The sequence below is a fragment of the Calonectris borealis genome, chromosome 8 (assembly GCF_964195595.1).
Source record: "Calonectris borealis chromosome 8, bCalBor7.hap1.2, whole genome shotgun sequence".
In the NCBI taxonomy this organism is placed as follows: domain Eukaryota; kingdom Metazoa; phylum Chordata; class Aves; order Procellariiformes; family Procellariidae; genus Calonectris; species Calonectris borealis.
In genome coordinates this window covers 35,035,098-35,050,752 of record NC_134319.1, presented here as the reverse complement: position 1 = coordinate 35,050,752, position 15,655 = coordinate 35,035,098, and the positions used below count along the sequence as shown (strand labels likewise).

The 15,655-nt window shown below is 39.5% G+C and overlaps 2 protein-coding genes across 7 annotated transcripts in view; one reads left to right on the top strand and one right to left on the bottom strand.

Moving 5' to 3' along the window:
• Window positions 1-6,615, bottom strand: part of ODR4 (odr-4 GPCR localization factor homolog) — a 48,468-nt gene extending 41,853 nt beyond the window's left edge. Inside the window, exons 1-9 of one of the 4 annotated variants that reach the window (XM_075156979.1) lie at window positions 6,596-6,615; window positions 5,182-5,316; window positions 4,620-4,751; window positions 4,132-4,227; window positions 2,888-2,994; window positions 2,136-2,172; window positions 1,874-2,014; window positions 1,146-1,241; window positions 557-622 (exon numbers count right to left, since the gene is read on the bottom strand). In XM_075156979.1, the coding sequence (XP_075013080.1) occupies window positions 557-622; window positions 1,146-1,241; window positions 1,874-2,014; window positions 2,136-2,172; window positions 2,888-2,994; window positions 4,132-4,227; window positions 4,620-4,751; window positions 5,182-5,280 (774 nt within the window). In that variant the 5' untranslated portion in view covers window positions 5,281-5,316; window positions 6,596-6,615. Of the gene's footprint in view, window positions 1-556; window positions 623-1,145; window positions 1,242-1,873; window positions 2,015-2,135; window positions 2,173-2,887; window positions 2,995-4,131; window positions 4,228-4,619; window positions 4,752-5,181; window positions 5,317-6,064; window positions 6,327-6,595 lie in introns of those variants that run through there. The other 3 variants (XM_075156976.1, XM_075156977.1, XM_075156978.1) reach the window with 3 other exon arrangements.
• Window positions 6,350-15,655, top strand: part of TPR (translocated promoter region, nuclear basket protein) — a 42,455-nt gene continuing 33,149 nt past the window's right edge. For all 3 annotated transcript variants that reach the window (XM_075156975.1, XM_075156974.1, XM_075156973.1), the window contains exons 1-10: window positions 6,350-6,904; window positions 8,551-8,655; window positions 9,123-9,196; window positions 10,551-10,647; window positions 11,020-11,123; window positions 11,920-12,084; window positions 12,824-12,916; window positions 13,039-13,119; window positions 14,584-14,671; window positions 15,201-15,341. In XM_075156975.1, the coding sequence (XP_075013076.1) occupies window positions 6,754-6,904; window positions 8,551-8,655; window positions 9,123-9,196; window positions 10,551-10,647; window positions 11,020-11,123; window positions 11,920-12,084; window positions 12,824-12,916; window positions 13,039-13,119; window positions 14,584-14,671; window positions 15,201-15,341 (1,099 nt within the window). In that variant the 5' untranslated portion in view covers window positions 6,350-6,753. The remainder of the gene's footprint in view (window positions 6,905-8,550; window positions 8,656-9,122; window positions 9,197-10,550; window positions 10,648-11,019; window positions 11,124-11,919; window positions 12,085-12,823; window positions 12,917-13,038; window positions 13,120-14,583; window positions 14,672-15,200; window positions 15,342-15,655) is intronic.

Below are 15,655 nucleotides of genomic sequence, written 5' to 3'. Positions count from 1 at the left end.
TAATTCAGGTTTCAAGTCAGCATAACCTCTGGTAGAGAGGAAACTCCTGACACAGACCCAATAGCGCCAGATTATGATTCAGCTCACGGGATCTGTACCTTAATCCAAAACTAGTGACTGAGCTTCTGATGAAAGCATTCAAGTAAATGTCCATAGCTAGCCACGGCAAGTTGAAGCACGGGGGTGATTCTGAACTTCAGAACGATGCAAAGTCACCTTGAAATCAATGTACGCAGGTACGTACAGGTATCCTACTATCAAGTGAATTAGTTTGCGGGACTTCTATATTCTATTTCTATAACCAGTTTTTCAAATTTTCCTTGCAGCTGTACTGTGCAATTCTTAGACAACGTGGTTATCACAGCATGAGAATTTCCAAAGACACAAAATATGCAGATCTGTCCACAGTTTCACAGTCAGTATCCATGGGAGGATAAAAAGTCTTAGGACAAAGTAAGCTGGATTTCTAGCCAATAATTCAGAATGTTCTTTTATTTTTTATTCTATTTTATAAGGTAGCAGACAGATTATACTTTTCAAATCACTAAATACTTACCAGCTGTGTCAGAACCTTGACATCAGAAAACTGAGTGCTGGACTGAGTATTTCCTCTTAACTTTTTCTGAGGAAAAAGAATTCTGTGTGTCATGAAACACGAAAAAAACCTCCCTGAATCAAAATCTCTCACTATGGTATAAAACGTGCCCCAGTTTATAGCTTTGAGAGAAAAACAGCACATAGAAAACAGCCATGAGATTATAATTGCAAAACTAAAAGGAGAGATGAATGCATCAGCCAAACAATGTGTTTCCACTCTTTGTTAAACATTTAGACATACATAGGTCTTAGAAATCTCATCACCTACATTCACACCTTACTCATGTTCTTTAATGAGGAGAGAGCATATAGAAAATTTTTTAGTCAGAGTTCACATATAATTATTGCGTTCACATTGCCAGAGAAAGAAGAGGCAATTTGCAGCAACGAAGATGGAAACATAAGCAGTCCTGCATTACTAGTTACTTGAAATAGGCCAATTAGATCAACAAATGTTGTACAGAAGACATGTCAGTCAATGCTTTATCACACTGGAGGTTCTAACTACACATCTATTAGAGTTCAATTCCTTGTTGTTTGGTACTCACCTGCCCTTCCAGTAGTTCTGTATCACCATCTTTAACTTGTCCATTGATCAGAAAAACACTGTCTTCTATCTGTTTTGACCATCGATTTAACCCATTCTTTAAAGAAAGTGAAAACACAAAAATCTCGTAAGAAAGAGGAAAGAGAATCTCACTAAAAGAGTTGGACAATATCATACTGAAAATTACAGAAATACATGTTTCAACAGTTACTCCGAGACAGTTTTAAGGTCTCTGAAAAAACTGTCTTTATGTTTTTCCAAAGCTAAATCTTAAAACCAACATGTTCAGAATATATCCATTAAGAAACAAGCATTTCAAAATATTTCAGTGCTACGCCAGGGATTTTCCTTTTGTAGAGAGGGATGCAGCCTATTGAAAGTCAATTCATATTAAAAGCACCCTATACCCCCGTTCTAATTGCATGTAACCCTTACTAGGTGAAGCAGAAGAGACTTTAGTTGGAATAATCATGACAATTGCTAAATAATTTTCAGCAAAGGAAACTGCCAACACTAAGCACAGCAGAAGAAAAGCTATCTGCATTTTTTTATACTACGAATGCTTCATAGTAACTTCAAATTACATTTAAAAGAGGAATAACTGCCAAATATTCTCCACTGATTACTCCTACCACTCTACTCACACTACTCAAACCTTTATCTCTCATTTAATTTTCAACAGAAAAAGTAGTGTAGAGACCAACAAAACTGGTGCAGCCGGTTAGTTACCTTGGTATTCTTCTCCAAGTCATGGTTCGGTGAAGTAGCAAGAAGTGGAATGTGAATATTAACATTTACCGTGCAGTCCAAAGCTAACCAGGAAGCAGACAGAGCACACTGATATTTCCAATCTGCTGGTTTAGCTGAACTCTGAAAGCAGAAACAAGCAATAAAGCATCTATACAAAACACTGTGTAACTCAGAGGGGTTTTTTAGGTATTACTTGTCATGCATTAAAAGCTGTATATGACACACAGGATGACGAGCTTACCTTTGGATCTTGTACATCATAGGTTCGGCAAACTACTCTTTGCTACTTAAAGAAAAAGATCCAGTGGAAAGCAAAAAAACCAAATAGGAACAATTTGCAATTACTTTGTCCTTTACTTAACTTCTTTGTTGAGCTAATTTATGCTCTGAAGAAAGTCCTCACCTTTCCTTAGTGTAAAAAAGTGGAAAAACATTTGACTGTAAACTCCAACTATCATAGTGATGCTGTCCCATCTCTTACAAATATATTAAGATCAATAGGTATTCACAGGGAGAATCACCAATGCACCAATTTGCAATTTGTCCTCGTCTCTCTCACCTAAGGAAAAACCTTGCTTTCTCTCCTCGTATTATCTCATTATCAACAGATCCAGCATTCTTCTGCAGCGCTAGTACAGATCCTACGTGGCCGCTACTTCCCCACTTCCATGTAAGTATCACTGGTAACAGCAAGCTCAAGAAGCTATTCAGTATTTCAGATGTTTTCCTCAATTTATGCAAATCATGACTGGGGAAGGCATAATTTGACGCCACCACACACACAAACCTAACAATAAGAAATGATGGAAATTTTGCAAATATAAGAGGGTCAATAGTCTTACTCATGGCTAATCAGAAAACTCCATGATTTCAACTTACTGATCTATGCCTAGCTGAACTAAAACAAGTTTCCCCTCCCAATTTATTATTTCTTCAGAAATAACTAAAGAAACAAGGTTGGGGGTAGCAATAAAGCTTGCTCATAAAGGATACTTCTTTGTAGCAGAACAAATTTGAAGAGCTGCTCTGTCCGAGACCTCCTCCTCAGCAGGTTTCCAGAGCCTTCTTTTAGTCAAGGACTTCTCCACTGAGAAGATTAGCTAAAGATGAAAAAAGTATGATGGATTTTTCCACAAAAAAAATGCATTATAATTTCTGGAAAACAGTCTTGCACTAAAGTTCTAAGTCCGAGTGATATCATAATTATGTATAAACAGGAAATACAGCTTACATGTCACCAAAATGTCATGTAAAAAGAACATTCAACAAAGATTCATAGGCAATTACTCCAAAGCGAAAGTTGCTTGTGAAATCTTAATTCAGCTTCCTTATAAACTGAACCAAGTAACAGACATTCACATATACAATCTGTAAGCTTTTCTCCCTACAAAAATATTACAGCTTTATGCCTATCAGTTGAGGATCCAGAAAGACAGCTGTGCAAAATAGCTACTAATTCAAAAAAACCCAGATTTTAATTTAGGAATCACTGATCACCTGGACACAGCTCACCTTTTTTTGTTGGCTACTAGTTTCAGTAATCACAACTGAGATGCGTTGCATTGCACTGCCAAAATTGAACCTTGGACCTTCGGCTTCAAAACCTACTCGTGTTTAAATCACTTACCATGCTTACTTTATGAAAATGATACAATGAACCTACATCTACAGAACAGAAACTAAACGTGGCGCTAGATGCCCCAATACTGTAATAAAAATGCATGTTAAGTCTACCAGACAGTAGCATGTTCTAAGTTGTTTTTAAATATAACTCCACATACCTAGGTCAAATACCACTATTTCTATACAAGATATTCCTTTTAAAGGAATCAGAACTATAGATCTTTCACTATTCTAAACATCTCTAATCTGAACAATTTATTCAGCGAAAAAAAGCCAACATGCTACCCCTACTAACAATTGTGCCACAAGGATTTAGCTTAATATAAACTTTGAAGATGTTTTCCTTAAGCTAGGATGTCATCTTTCAGTAAAGATTTGCTATTGCAGTATCAGACATCACAAGAAACAGAAAGTTAGCAAATACAAGCTGTGGTACAGTCCCGCAGGACAGTGATTTCTGAGGTTTCAGTCTCAAAACCATACATCAAACCAGAACATCTGTGCTTTTAGAAATAAAGCAACAAAACAACCATATATACTCAGGGCAATGATAGAAAATTATTCAGCTACACACCTAAAGATATTCCTGTCTTTCCACCAGGAAGTATACTTACCTTGCGCAAAGCATTTTGACTATCTTTTGACAGTTCTGGAGTTGCAATAATAAATACACCGAGAACTAATAAGCCTCCAGGAAGCATTCTAGAAACCTTAAAAATAGAAATGAATGGGTGTGTATTAATAGGAATCAGAGATCTAGCAACCATGTAACTTGATATATCAAAAATTTCTAATGAGACAAGTATGCATCAAGAGCAGAAATGAAATAAGCAAGACTGTTTTTCACTTATGGGTTCCTCTGAAATGTAAGAGCACAGCACCTTGCAAATTTTCTCACTTCGGTCCTATCTAGTCTCTGTTTCACCATAAACTTTGAAAACAATACAGATATTTTGGTTTAAAATATCTGTGCCCAGCGTGGTTATGAAGGTCCTTTTACTTTGAGAAAAAGGCTTGAGACTACACAAGTGAGGAGACAGTTTTTTCAGTCTTATTTCTTTTCTGTTCCTCTCACCCCCTTCATCAACTCAAACGGTGCTACCTGACTGGCGTGTGTAGTTATCCATTCTTCATCAATGGATGCCAGATTTGAAGGACTGATGTTGTCTTCCTTCTGCTCTTCCTTTGGAGGTGTTCGAACAGCCCGAATTACGTAGTCTTTTTGTGGGGAACACTTTCAAAAACATTAATATAAGCAAATATATCATGAGGTTGATATCAAGTCTGAGAATATACTGTGTAACATAGTAACTGTAAGGTGTGCTTTACAGGAGGCATCGTTAACTTCAATAGTAATGTTACAAAAATTATTCCTTCATGAATTTGCCGTTGCCTTAAAGCCTTGTTTAGCGATAAATTTGAACTTTAAGATTTTAATTTCTTTTCTGTGTGTCCTGTCTTTCACAAAACAATTTTAAAAGACTTGAGTAGTTGGTTGACACTGCAAACCCTTCACAGAAGTCCCTTCTGGTCATATTACCACCCTCCTGCACTATACAAGCTCAGTGTGATGTTAACAGACTTATCCCAGATAAATAAGGCCAAGGGGGTTTTCCCCTATTAACATGAATGAATGGAACAGACTTCAAATATTTCACACTTACCTGTCCTATTAACAGGCCAGTGACATAAGGCTTTAGTTTTGTGCTGAGATCTGAAAGATACTGCCCAATAGCTTCCTCAACAAAGTAAGTTCTACCCATTGCTGCAGGTTTAAGACTAAGTATTGCAGTTTCAGCCTACAAAACAAATAATGCATAAAGTCAAAGAAAGTATATATACCTACACCAGTTACCTAACAATAAGAGTCTCACACAAAGATCCTGAATAGATTAATACTTTATCTGTCAACAAAGGTTAGTTAAGTAGCTTTACGATATGCAAGTTTGTTTTTTTAAATGAAAAACATAACTCTCTATACTAGAGAAAAAAGTATGTGACCCTTATTTGAAAGAAAAATATTTTAAATACCTGCCACTGAAATGACATGGCAAGTCATGCAAGCAAATGCTAGGAAAAACATGTCTCCAAGCAACAATTTCTTGCTGCATCATGTTTCATGAGAGGCCCGAATGTAAAGTGTGCATTTTTGCGTTCACATTCCTCTTCGAGGGACTTGCTAAATTCCACACTTGTACTTAAACATGCCATGCACAATTTTCATTCCAGTTCCCAAGGCATTAACAGTACAGCATCTCTGGACTACCCAAAAGGCCACCTTCACCGCTCCCATCAGTAGCCGTATGAACCCAGGACCTGGGGACTGCCACAGGCACTCCTCCCTTCCACGCAGACCTATTTCGAAAACGGCTTCGTGCATTGAGGACTTTCACAAAAATCAACTACGAAAACGCTGAAGCCAAAGAGCACATGGTGAGGAGGCAAAGGGCATTCTGAGTCCCCGCAAAGGTGTCTGCTGGAGAAAGCTGCACAGGGATGGCCGAGCTGAAGCTCTGGACCGGGGCGAGGAGAAAGTCTGTCACCCACCTCACCTCAGCCCACGCGACCGGGCCAAAAGCACCTCTGCACCCGCCTGTGCCCGCACTTGAGCCCGGCCCGCAGCTCGGCGGTCGCTCCCCCACCGCCTCAGGACGCGGGTCACCCCCAGCGCTCCCCGCACTGGCCTGACTGGCGCAGCCACCCCCGGCTCCTCAGGCTCGGCCACCGCCACCTCAGCGCCGCCGCCTCAGCCGAGCACTGAGGCGGCCAAGGGCTACGTCACCGGCAGGCGCCGCTCCCGCCGCGGCGCAGGGGGATGACGCACGCCAACCCAGACCCGAGCGCGAGAAAAGGGCGCGCAGAAGGAGAGCTCCGCGCCAGCGCCGCCATGCTTTGAGTGGCGGAAGCGGTAAGGCCTTCTCCCGCATCTCCCGGGCGCACGGGACGCCTTAGAAGGGCGAGCGGGCCGCGGCGAGCTTCGAGACGAAGCATTCGGGACTCCTGTCTCGATTTCAGCGGCTTTCTCCCCTCAATCAGCAACTGTAGCCGCACTCAACATGGCGGAAAGAGTCGCCCTACCGGAAACGGAAGTACTGGTGGAGGTGCGCGTTCTTCCTGGAAAACTACACTTCCCATAATTCCGCGGGGCCCGGCACTGTGGCGCCTGCGCCGTCGGGCTCGTGGCGGCCGGTGGCGCTTAGGCCGGAAAGCGCGGCGGTGCTGTGGGCTGCTCCAAGATGGCGGCCGTGCTGCAGCAGGTCCTGGAGCGCGCCGAGCTCTCCAAGCTGCCCAAGCCGGTGCAGGGGAAGCTGGAGCGCTTCCTGGCCGATCAGCAGAGCGAGATCGACGGGCTCCGAGCCAGGCATGAGCGCTTCAAGGTGGACAGCGGTGAGTCCGGGGAGGGAGAAGCTGGGAGAACGCGAATGGAGGCGAGGGGGCAGCGGGATCGGGGCAGGCCCCGGGGTGCTCCGTGCGGAGCGGGCTGCGCCGCCCAAGGGCTGGGCGGTCTCCCCGGGCCGAGACGGCTCGGCTGCGGACGGGTGGGCTGGGATCGAGCCGGGCGTCCCGTCCTCCGACGCGCTTTTAGGGAGTAGCAACGTCGTGGTCTCCTCGGATGAGAGGAGTGAGGCAGGTAGGGCTGGGCCTGACGCGTCGTTGCTGTCTTCGGAAGGCTTCCAGGGGGTGGCCTGGGACCTGTGAAGTGGGTGTGTGCGTCCGCTGCCGGGGAGGGGGCCCTGGGGCGGGGGGTGCGTCCTCTGCCTGGGAGGGGGCCCAGCGGTTGGGGCCCGATGGAGGTTTCTCACATTCGCTTGGCAAGAGCGGTCTGTTTTTTTTTTTTTCTTTTGCAAAGGACTATTCAGGCTTAAAACTGCATTCATAATGGGCTTAAAGAACAGGTTTTCACCAGGTTTTTAACAAGCATTGATATGCTTCAGTCTGCTTTGATCCTTGTTGTGGAAGAGAAATAATGATTTGTTTACCCAACTCTCAAATAACCTTAGGTTTATACTTTTTCTGTTAAATTCCATGTTGAAGACTTTTCTGTAAAATGCTCCTGATGGAATCAACGGGTTGATATTGATTTGGAGGTTCCTTGATCACAGAAAAATAATACCGGTAGAGAACTGGAGCAGAAATGAGAGAAGAATGTAGATGTAGGCACTGGGCAGGGTTGTGAATATGAGTTAATTTATCAGGTAGGTGACAGACTTGTGATGTAAACTTTACGTCCGCCTTTCTGTCTCTTTCACGATAAAAAACTTGCTAAAGTAAATTAATAAAGCATAGTGTAAATTAAGGTAACCCACAGATTTTAGCAGGTTAGTCCCTTTCAGATCCATTCTTCTCATACGTGGCTGGAGGGGCAGCATTATTTGAAATTGTAGGATATGATAGGAAGCATAAGATAAATAAAAATCCCTCAGTACTTCCTTAGAAGCCCACTGTGCCTGAGAGTGAGGTTAGTTCTGCTTTTACTAAGTATTTTACAGTTAAGCTCTATGACACAGTTATTGTTTCAGATAACCAAAATTCAGATCTAATTATTTTTTTTAGTGCTGTGGGAGTTCATTTTAAGAAGTGTTCATTAAAAATTTTCTAAATCAAATCTCTTGATACCTAGGGTTATGTGGATTTTATTGTATGTGTATAGAAATACGCTACAGGTAAAAGAAGTTTTAAGTTGATGAGACCACACTGCATAATTGTGCTGATAATACGTTCTCTAGCTACATCAAAAATGTTAAAGAACTATTAAAATTAGGCTGTTATTTTATGGATCATTGCTGGAAACATATCACTTTCCATGCTAACAAAGTATTTTAAACAATGTTAATTCAACGTGGAAATGCATCTTTTTGCCTTCAAAAATACTTTTTTCTTCAAATTCTGCTATAGTCTTATTATTTTTAGATGTTTTCTTTATAAATACCATTCTTTAATAAAGATGTCCATTAATAAGGATGCTTGATAAAGGTGAGAAAGAAAAAGAAATGTTTATTAAGTGACATTGAGATAACATTGTTATTTTGCAGAACAACAGTACTTTGAAGTAGAAAAGCGTCTGGCTCAAAGTCAGGAGAGACTTGTAAATGAGACACAAGAATGTCAAACTCTCCGTGAGGAGCTTAAAAAACTTCGTAAGTATAACTGCACATTCTTAAGATTGGACAGGGTATTCATTCTTTAGTCCAACGTTATGCTGAAATGCCTTAAGTTTTAAATAGGGGTTGAAAATCCATCCATCAACTACATTTGTTATTTCTGCAAGTTAAAAGATGTTTTGCTTTTGTGTTTTAAGTTTTTAAGTGGATTTTTTTTTTTAATAGAAACAAAAAACTTGCTTTCTGATTTTTGTAGTAATGGTAGTGCAGTGGATTATGTATTGATCTTCACAATAAGAGCCTCTGCTCTAACGATTGCATTCATTTGTCACAATACTACCTAGTCCAGCCATAGGGAAGTCTTGAATTCTTCTCTTTCTTTCTTTTTTTTATTTTTGGTTCATGTTGTTAAGGGAAATTTTGGCTTAATTGCATTTGGAAAGTGGATTCTGTCATTACGTTACAGTGGAGATCCCTCACTACTATTTCTTCTTGTCCAACAGATGAACAGTTGAAGTCACTGAATGAGAAAAATAAAGAACTTGAAGCTGCTCAGGATCGCAATGCGGCCACTCAGGTACTGAAAGAACTTGATGATAAGGTGAAAAACTTTGGTTCACCTCTCTCATTGCAGCAAAGAATGCAGTCAGTTTCCAAACTGGACTGTATCAATATCAGTACAAATATGTACTGATGTACATATTTACATGTCCATATGGCCGTGTGTACAGGAAAATTGTGTTTAAGTAAATGCTGATGTTTTAGCAAACTGAATTACAGGCGAACATATGTCAGGGCAGATGCTTTTATTTCAGTTTGGATAGATTGTTTCATTCTAGCTGAAACCTGTTGTGAAGTGACTTCAAGCTGAACCTCAAAAATGAGACAAAGATGTAAAGAAGATGCTTTTTTCCCCCATCCTTACCCCACACTCTGGCACAGTTTTCCTTGCATTATGCTCAAAAGTCATGGGGTTGCAGGATGAGTCACTTCAGCTGACTGATTGAGCAGAACACTGATTTTGGAGCAGGAATCAAAAACATTATTACTAGATTGGCTTGTCCACAATGAGAAGATGGATCTGATTGTTTCCCCAGAGGGGCTTACCTGGGCCTAACTGAAGTGGTTTGGATTGACACCTTGGAAGGCAGGGGCAGTACCATAGCTTATAAATGATCCAAGACTATTGACTTTTATTTGATTTTTATATTGATTTTTTGCATGTGTTCATTCCTTGGTTACTCTATTACCTCTTTTATTTAACCAAATAAAAGTGTTTCAGTGAAGTCTTAACTATCAAAGCTGCTTTCAAAGAATATTAAAATTGAATGCAGTGTTGAACAGTCCCTGTTGCTTGGTTTGGATTTCTATTAGGCCTTCCGTTTGTTTCATCTACTCTAATCCTTATTCAAATACAGCTAGAACCAGGGGGAGTCTTGTGGCAGTCTGGACCTCTCTATGTCAATTGAAAAGCAAAGGCATGAAACCTACCTATTCAGTATGCTGCTCCTGAAAGCTGTGCGATACTTCTCTCGTCTTTGCTGTCTAATGTTATGTGGTAGTGGCATTTCTCATTTAAGTACAAAGGGCCAGCTGGCCATTAGCATCAGAGTGATTTATGGGGGAAAAACTCATTAATTGAAATGTGTTGGTTATTAGGCACTAGAAGAAAGAGGTACATTAACCTGCATTTGTTTGAATTATATACCCCAACATGATAGAAAAAATGGAAGCAGCTGTGCTTTCATATTATGTAGTTTAGACGGATTCAGCTGCCTGCTATAAAAGCCTCTTATCCCAGTTTTCAGTTGGCTGGGGTAACTTACTGTGGTTCAGCGTGCTTCTCTGTGATGGTAAGTGTAAATAGTGACTGTAAACTGTTACAGAAGGCTGATCACGTTTCTTTATTGCTCTTTTGCAATTTTTTTCAGAGCCATTTAAGTAGAGAAAAAGAAGAACTGGAAGCTGAAAAGAGAGATTTGGTTCGAACAAGTGAAAGACGATCTCAGGAAGTTGAACATTTAAACGGTATAGCCAAGAACGTATTAACTAAATACTTCACATGATTTTGCTACATAAAAGACACGCATGAACTATTGAACTGGTATGGAGTATCCAGTTTGTAGAGGGGGCACCAAATAATGGATTAGCAGGAAACAGTATTTAGAGAAAAGGAAACACGGCAGGAAATTACACGCTAATTGCAGAAAAAGACAGCAGTTTGATGCTTGGTATTGTAGGTATAAAAACATACGTTGTACAATATCTTATTGCACAATATACAGTTGCATACATCGTATCTTGCCTGTTCTCATTCTTTACAACTTAGTTAAGCTGAGTAATCAAAACTGTTATACAATTAGCTTTTTTAAACACTGATTTCCCTCCTCCTTCCTCCAGAGGATGTTAAACGCTTAAATGAAAAGCTTACAGAAGCAAACACAGAAAAGGTGAAACTTCAGTTAAAGTTGGATGAGCTTCAAACATCAGATGTTTCCATGAAGGTGAGTAGTACTTTGTATGCATAGTACTTGTTAATGTTCTAATAAGTAGTTGTTTACATGTGATGTAATCACCATTTTGTCATTATTGACTTGGAAAGTAGGTCAAGTGTGGTGAAACCCTGGCACAGGTTGCCCAGAGAGGTGGTAGATGCCCCATCCCTGGAAACATTCAAGGTCAGGTTGGACGGGGCTCTGAGCAACCTGATCTAGTTGAAGATGTCCCTGCCCACGGCAGGGGGGTTGGACTAGATGACCTTTAGAGGGCCCTTCCAACCCAAACTGTTCTATGATTCCATGATTCTATAATATATTTATGGAAGGCAAGGGGGCATCAAGTTGGGCAAGCATGTCCGAGCCTCATTGGTGGCAATGGTGGCTGCTCCTACCCGCTAGGAAGAGGCACTCCAGGTCCATGAAGGCAGGTAGAAAGGAGAAAAATAATTATTTGTGAACCATTTCTCTGTAGGCAGAGTAAACTCGGTAAAGAGCTGAAAGAGAGGAGGAAAGGAGAAAAGAGGAAGAAAACTTTGATACCTTAATTTATTTCCTTTAACTAGATACTAATCTAGTTAATGTTCCCAGCTAATGGGAAACTAACTCAAGTTTCAAGAAGTTCTTGTAGTTTGAGACTGGTAAGTTAGTATTACCAATGTAATAAGGAACACTGCCTGTCATTTGGTGCTATTTACCAAATTACAGTACATTTTTGCTACTCCTACTCTGATTGTAGTACTTTGATTAGCTTCTTTATTTTCTGTGGAACCAGTACAATTACACTATGCAATTTTCTTTTTAGTACCGTGAGAAAAGGTTGGAGCAAGAAAAAGAACTACTACAGAATCAAAACACGTGGCTGAATGCTGAGTTGAAAGCCAAAACAGATGAACTTCTACATACTGCCAGGGAGAAAGGCAATGAAATCCTGGAGCTTAAATGTAATCTGGAGAACAAGAAGGAGGAGGTAGTGTAATTACTGTGCTTTTGCCATTTCTTACAAATTACACCTCCTGATTAACTGTATTAAACAAAACCAAGTACTTTCATAACTGTATCCGAGTGGGGAAAAAAAGAAGTATGTTTTGCAATTGATAAGGAGATGTTCTTTCTTTTAACTTGTGAATTTTAAGGAATACGTATAGTTGCCATTATCTAAAATAGAAAAGTCAAAGATTTTAATTATAATCTAGAAATTTTGGAGCCTGATAACAAAGCTATATAATGGTATAATGCTATTAACAATGTATGGGAATACAATTCTTAATGAGGCGAAGGGGCAGAAGGATCTGACTTAACATTCTTTGCGGAGTGGGGTGATGATATTTTTGTTTTCCTGCAACAAAATACATGGCAGAATCAGTGGCTGTATTTTGGAAATACTCAGTTTCACTGAGCTTCTCTTTGGGTACCTGGGCAGTTTCTTTAACACCTGTGACAATTGGTCAGGTTTTCTGTGGCACTTAAACCCACAAGCCTTAGTGGAGCTATTTGGTTATGCATAACTGGAGCAATTTGGGAACTCTCACTTTTTCATTTAGCTGAATGCATGGGAGCAAAGACTGTTAGAAAACTTAATCATTTGTGCTCTTTCTGGAACTTTAGGGGTTTTTTAAAGTAAAAAACAATGAGATAGGTATTTTCCAAAGTAAACTGGACTGGTAGGACAAATTTATACATGGTGTTCTCATTTATTCTTTGAACAGGTTTCCAGAATGGAGGAACAGGTAAACAGCTTAAAACAGTCAAATGAAAATCTTCAGAAGCATGTGGAAGACCTTTTGAGTAAACTGAAGGAGGTAAGACAACTTGAAATATATGTGAAACAGCATTACAGTTGCTTCTACAAATTAAAAAAGAAAATGTGTCAAATAGAAATAGTGGAATGCTCCCGCACCCTGTCTCTTCTTTAATTTACTAGGCAAAAGAACAGCAAGGTGGTATGGAGGAAAGATTCCACAATGAACTGAATGCCCACATAAAATTATCCAATTTGTATAAGGTGAGTTTTACTTGGGGCTGAATCTTAGCCTTAAATGTAATGCAGGCCAGTTTTGTGTTTGTTTTCCCCACAAAATGTGGATGTGAGGAAACTTCCATTGCAAAACATTGTGAAACATCTAAAACATTTTCTTTGCTGCTGTCTTAGGCAGCTTTTGAAATCTTACATTGCCTGGATCATTTTGTAGATTAAGCAAAACTGGGGTTAAAATAGTAATTTTATGCTCGCTGTTTTGAGGCTTCATGTTGTAGGATATGGTTATGTCTTGTAATGTTGTATTGGGAGGTAAAGGTGTGTATGTAAAATACGACTATACAAGAGATTTTTCTGAGTTTGGATAGTAGAAGTTAATTTCAAATAACATTGCAAGTGTTAGTGATCTGATTAAGACACAGCTGAATGTCATGTATTGTGTCAAATAAGCACCATCTAAACAAGTGATGTTTATTTTGTCAGCTCAGAGAGTGAAAAATATCCTATAGCATATTGACTGAGACAAAGTCAGCTAAAGAGGACAAGCGAGTGCTCTTTAGTTTACCCATATTAGATTCACAGGTTAATGAGTTCTGTTTCCTGAGTTTTCTTGCATAGATACCCACATAAACATTCTACCCTGCGTAATTCCAAGTTCTGCATTAATACTTTTGTCTGATTAAATGTAAACTGATGTCCCTTCATTGAACAGCAAGTCAATAGCTAACTTTTCTGGAGCATAATGCATTACTATTTACTTTTTAATTCTGTTTTGTTTGGTTTGTTGTGGTTTTTTTGGTTTTTTTTTTTTTTTTTTTTACTCCTATTCATTCATGCTTTTATTACAGAATCATTGATTTGAAGTGGCTTAAAGGTTTGCCTTCTGCTTAACATAGGGTTTGCTGTGTACTTGTAACTGCTGACGTGCTTGTCTGACCTGATATTAAAAGCATCGAGATTGAGTGCCCTCCCATGAGAGCCTATTCTGAGACTTCGCTGATTAGGAAAAGTTGAATCAACTTTATTTCAGTTGTCCCTAATGGACTTGCAGAATTGCTAAAGTATTGTACAGTCTTGCACTTGTGAGATCTCTAACTGGAAGCAAAGAAATATAAACTGTTTATATAAGATTCCCTAAAAACACCAAATTTTTCAGAATGATCAAAATTGAGTGCTTAAAATTTCTCCAAATTTTCTTTAGTGCAGAGAAGGAACAAAGCCAGCACCAGCTATAAAACAGCTAAAGGGCATACATTTTATTTGGATTTGTCATATCAAATCAATGTCTGACACTTCTTACTCTCAGATGGGCAGTTTGTGTCAAAGTGAGACTTAATCCAAGTGGAAGGAGAATTGTCCAGTTTAGGTGAATCTTTCAGCATTTCACTCAAAAGCTGCATGTTCATGATTTTTAGTCAGTTTGAGCTTTCTTACAAAAATATTGTTGCTCTTACTGTGTAATAAAAGGTTAAACAAAATGCTTTTATTTAGAGTGCTGCTGATGACTCAGAGGCAAAGAGCAATGAACTGACAGGAGCAGTAGAAGAGCTGCACAAGCTGCTGAAGGAAGCAGGTGAAGGTAGGCTGTGGGCGAGAAATGGCAAATGGAACAGAACAGTTACGCTCCTTTGTAACTACCTTGACGCATTGAAAAATAGGTATTGAGTGTTTATGAAAGGAACTTCATTAGGCTTTTGGGATGGTGGAAACGTCAATCGCTTTGTAACAAATTCTATGTGACTAGTTGAGTTTACTTGGGAGGGTGTGTGTGTGGGGAGGAACTATCTTCAAATATACCTGGAATGTTACTTTGGATTTTGATGAGAAGATCTAATTTTGCAAGACATGTTTTCATTTCAGTTTCTCATTTTAGATTTCTTTTCACTGATAAAAGGACAGTTCAATATTTTAGCCCTCTTCTAAGCAAAGGTGATAGGCAGCAGTTCATGCTTCTGTCATGCTACTGAATTTTCTCATCAGCATGAGCTTCTGCAGATTATATAAAGTTAAAGTAAAATTTAAGGCACATAGACAAATTTTGATCTTTTTAAAAGGAAAAAATACAAACAACCACAATACAGCAAACTGCTTGTCTGATTTAATTTTAGCTAATAAAGCAACCCAGGAGCATTTGGCTGAGGTGGAAGAGTCAAAAGCTGTAATGGAAAAAGAACTGAGAGAAAAGATCAGTAAACTGGAGAAGGAGCTGGAGAATGCTAATGATTTACTGTCCGCTACAAAGCGTAAAGGTAAGGGTCACACTAGGAACTAAAATACCTAAAGCCTTAGGCTTTCTATTGTAAGTAGTCTTGCATGAAAATACTATGCTGAATTTCTATAGGAAGTAAGTGCATTAATCTTAAATTCATCTTTGGTCATTTCTAATCATGAATTTTAGAAGCTTTTTCGTGTGTGTGTGTATCTATGAAAATATACTTTTTTTTATATATGTGTGTGTATATACAAAAAGTATATTTTTTTCCCCACCAGAAAGTGCATTTCTATCAAAATGTTTTTTGAAGTTCTTTTGTTAATCTGACTTACCTTTTCAAAGAAAAGGGAG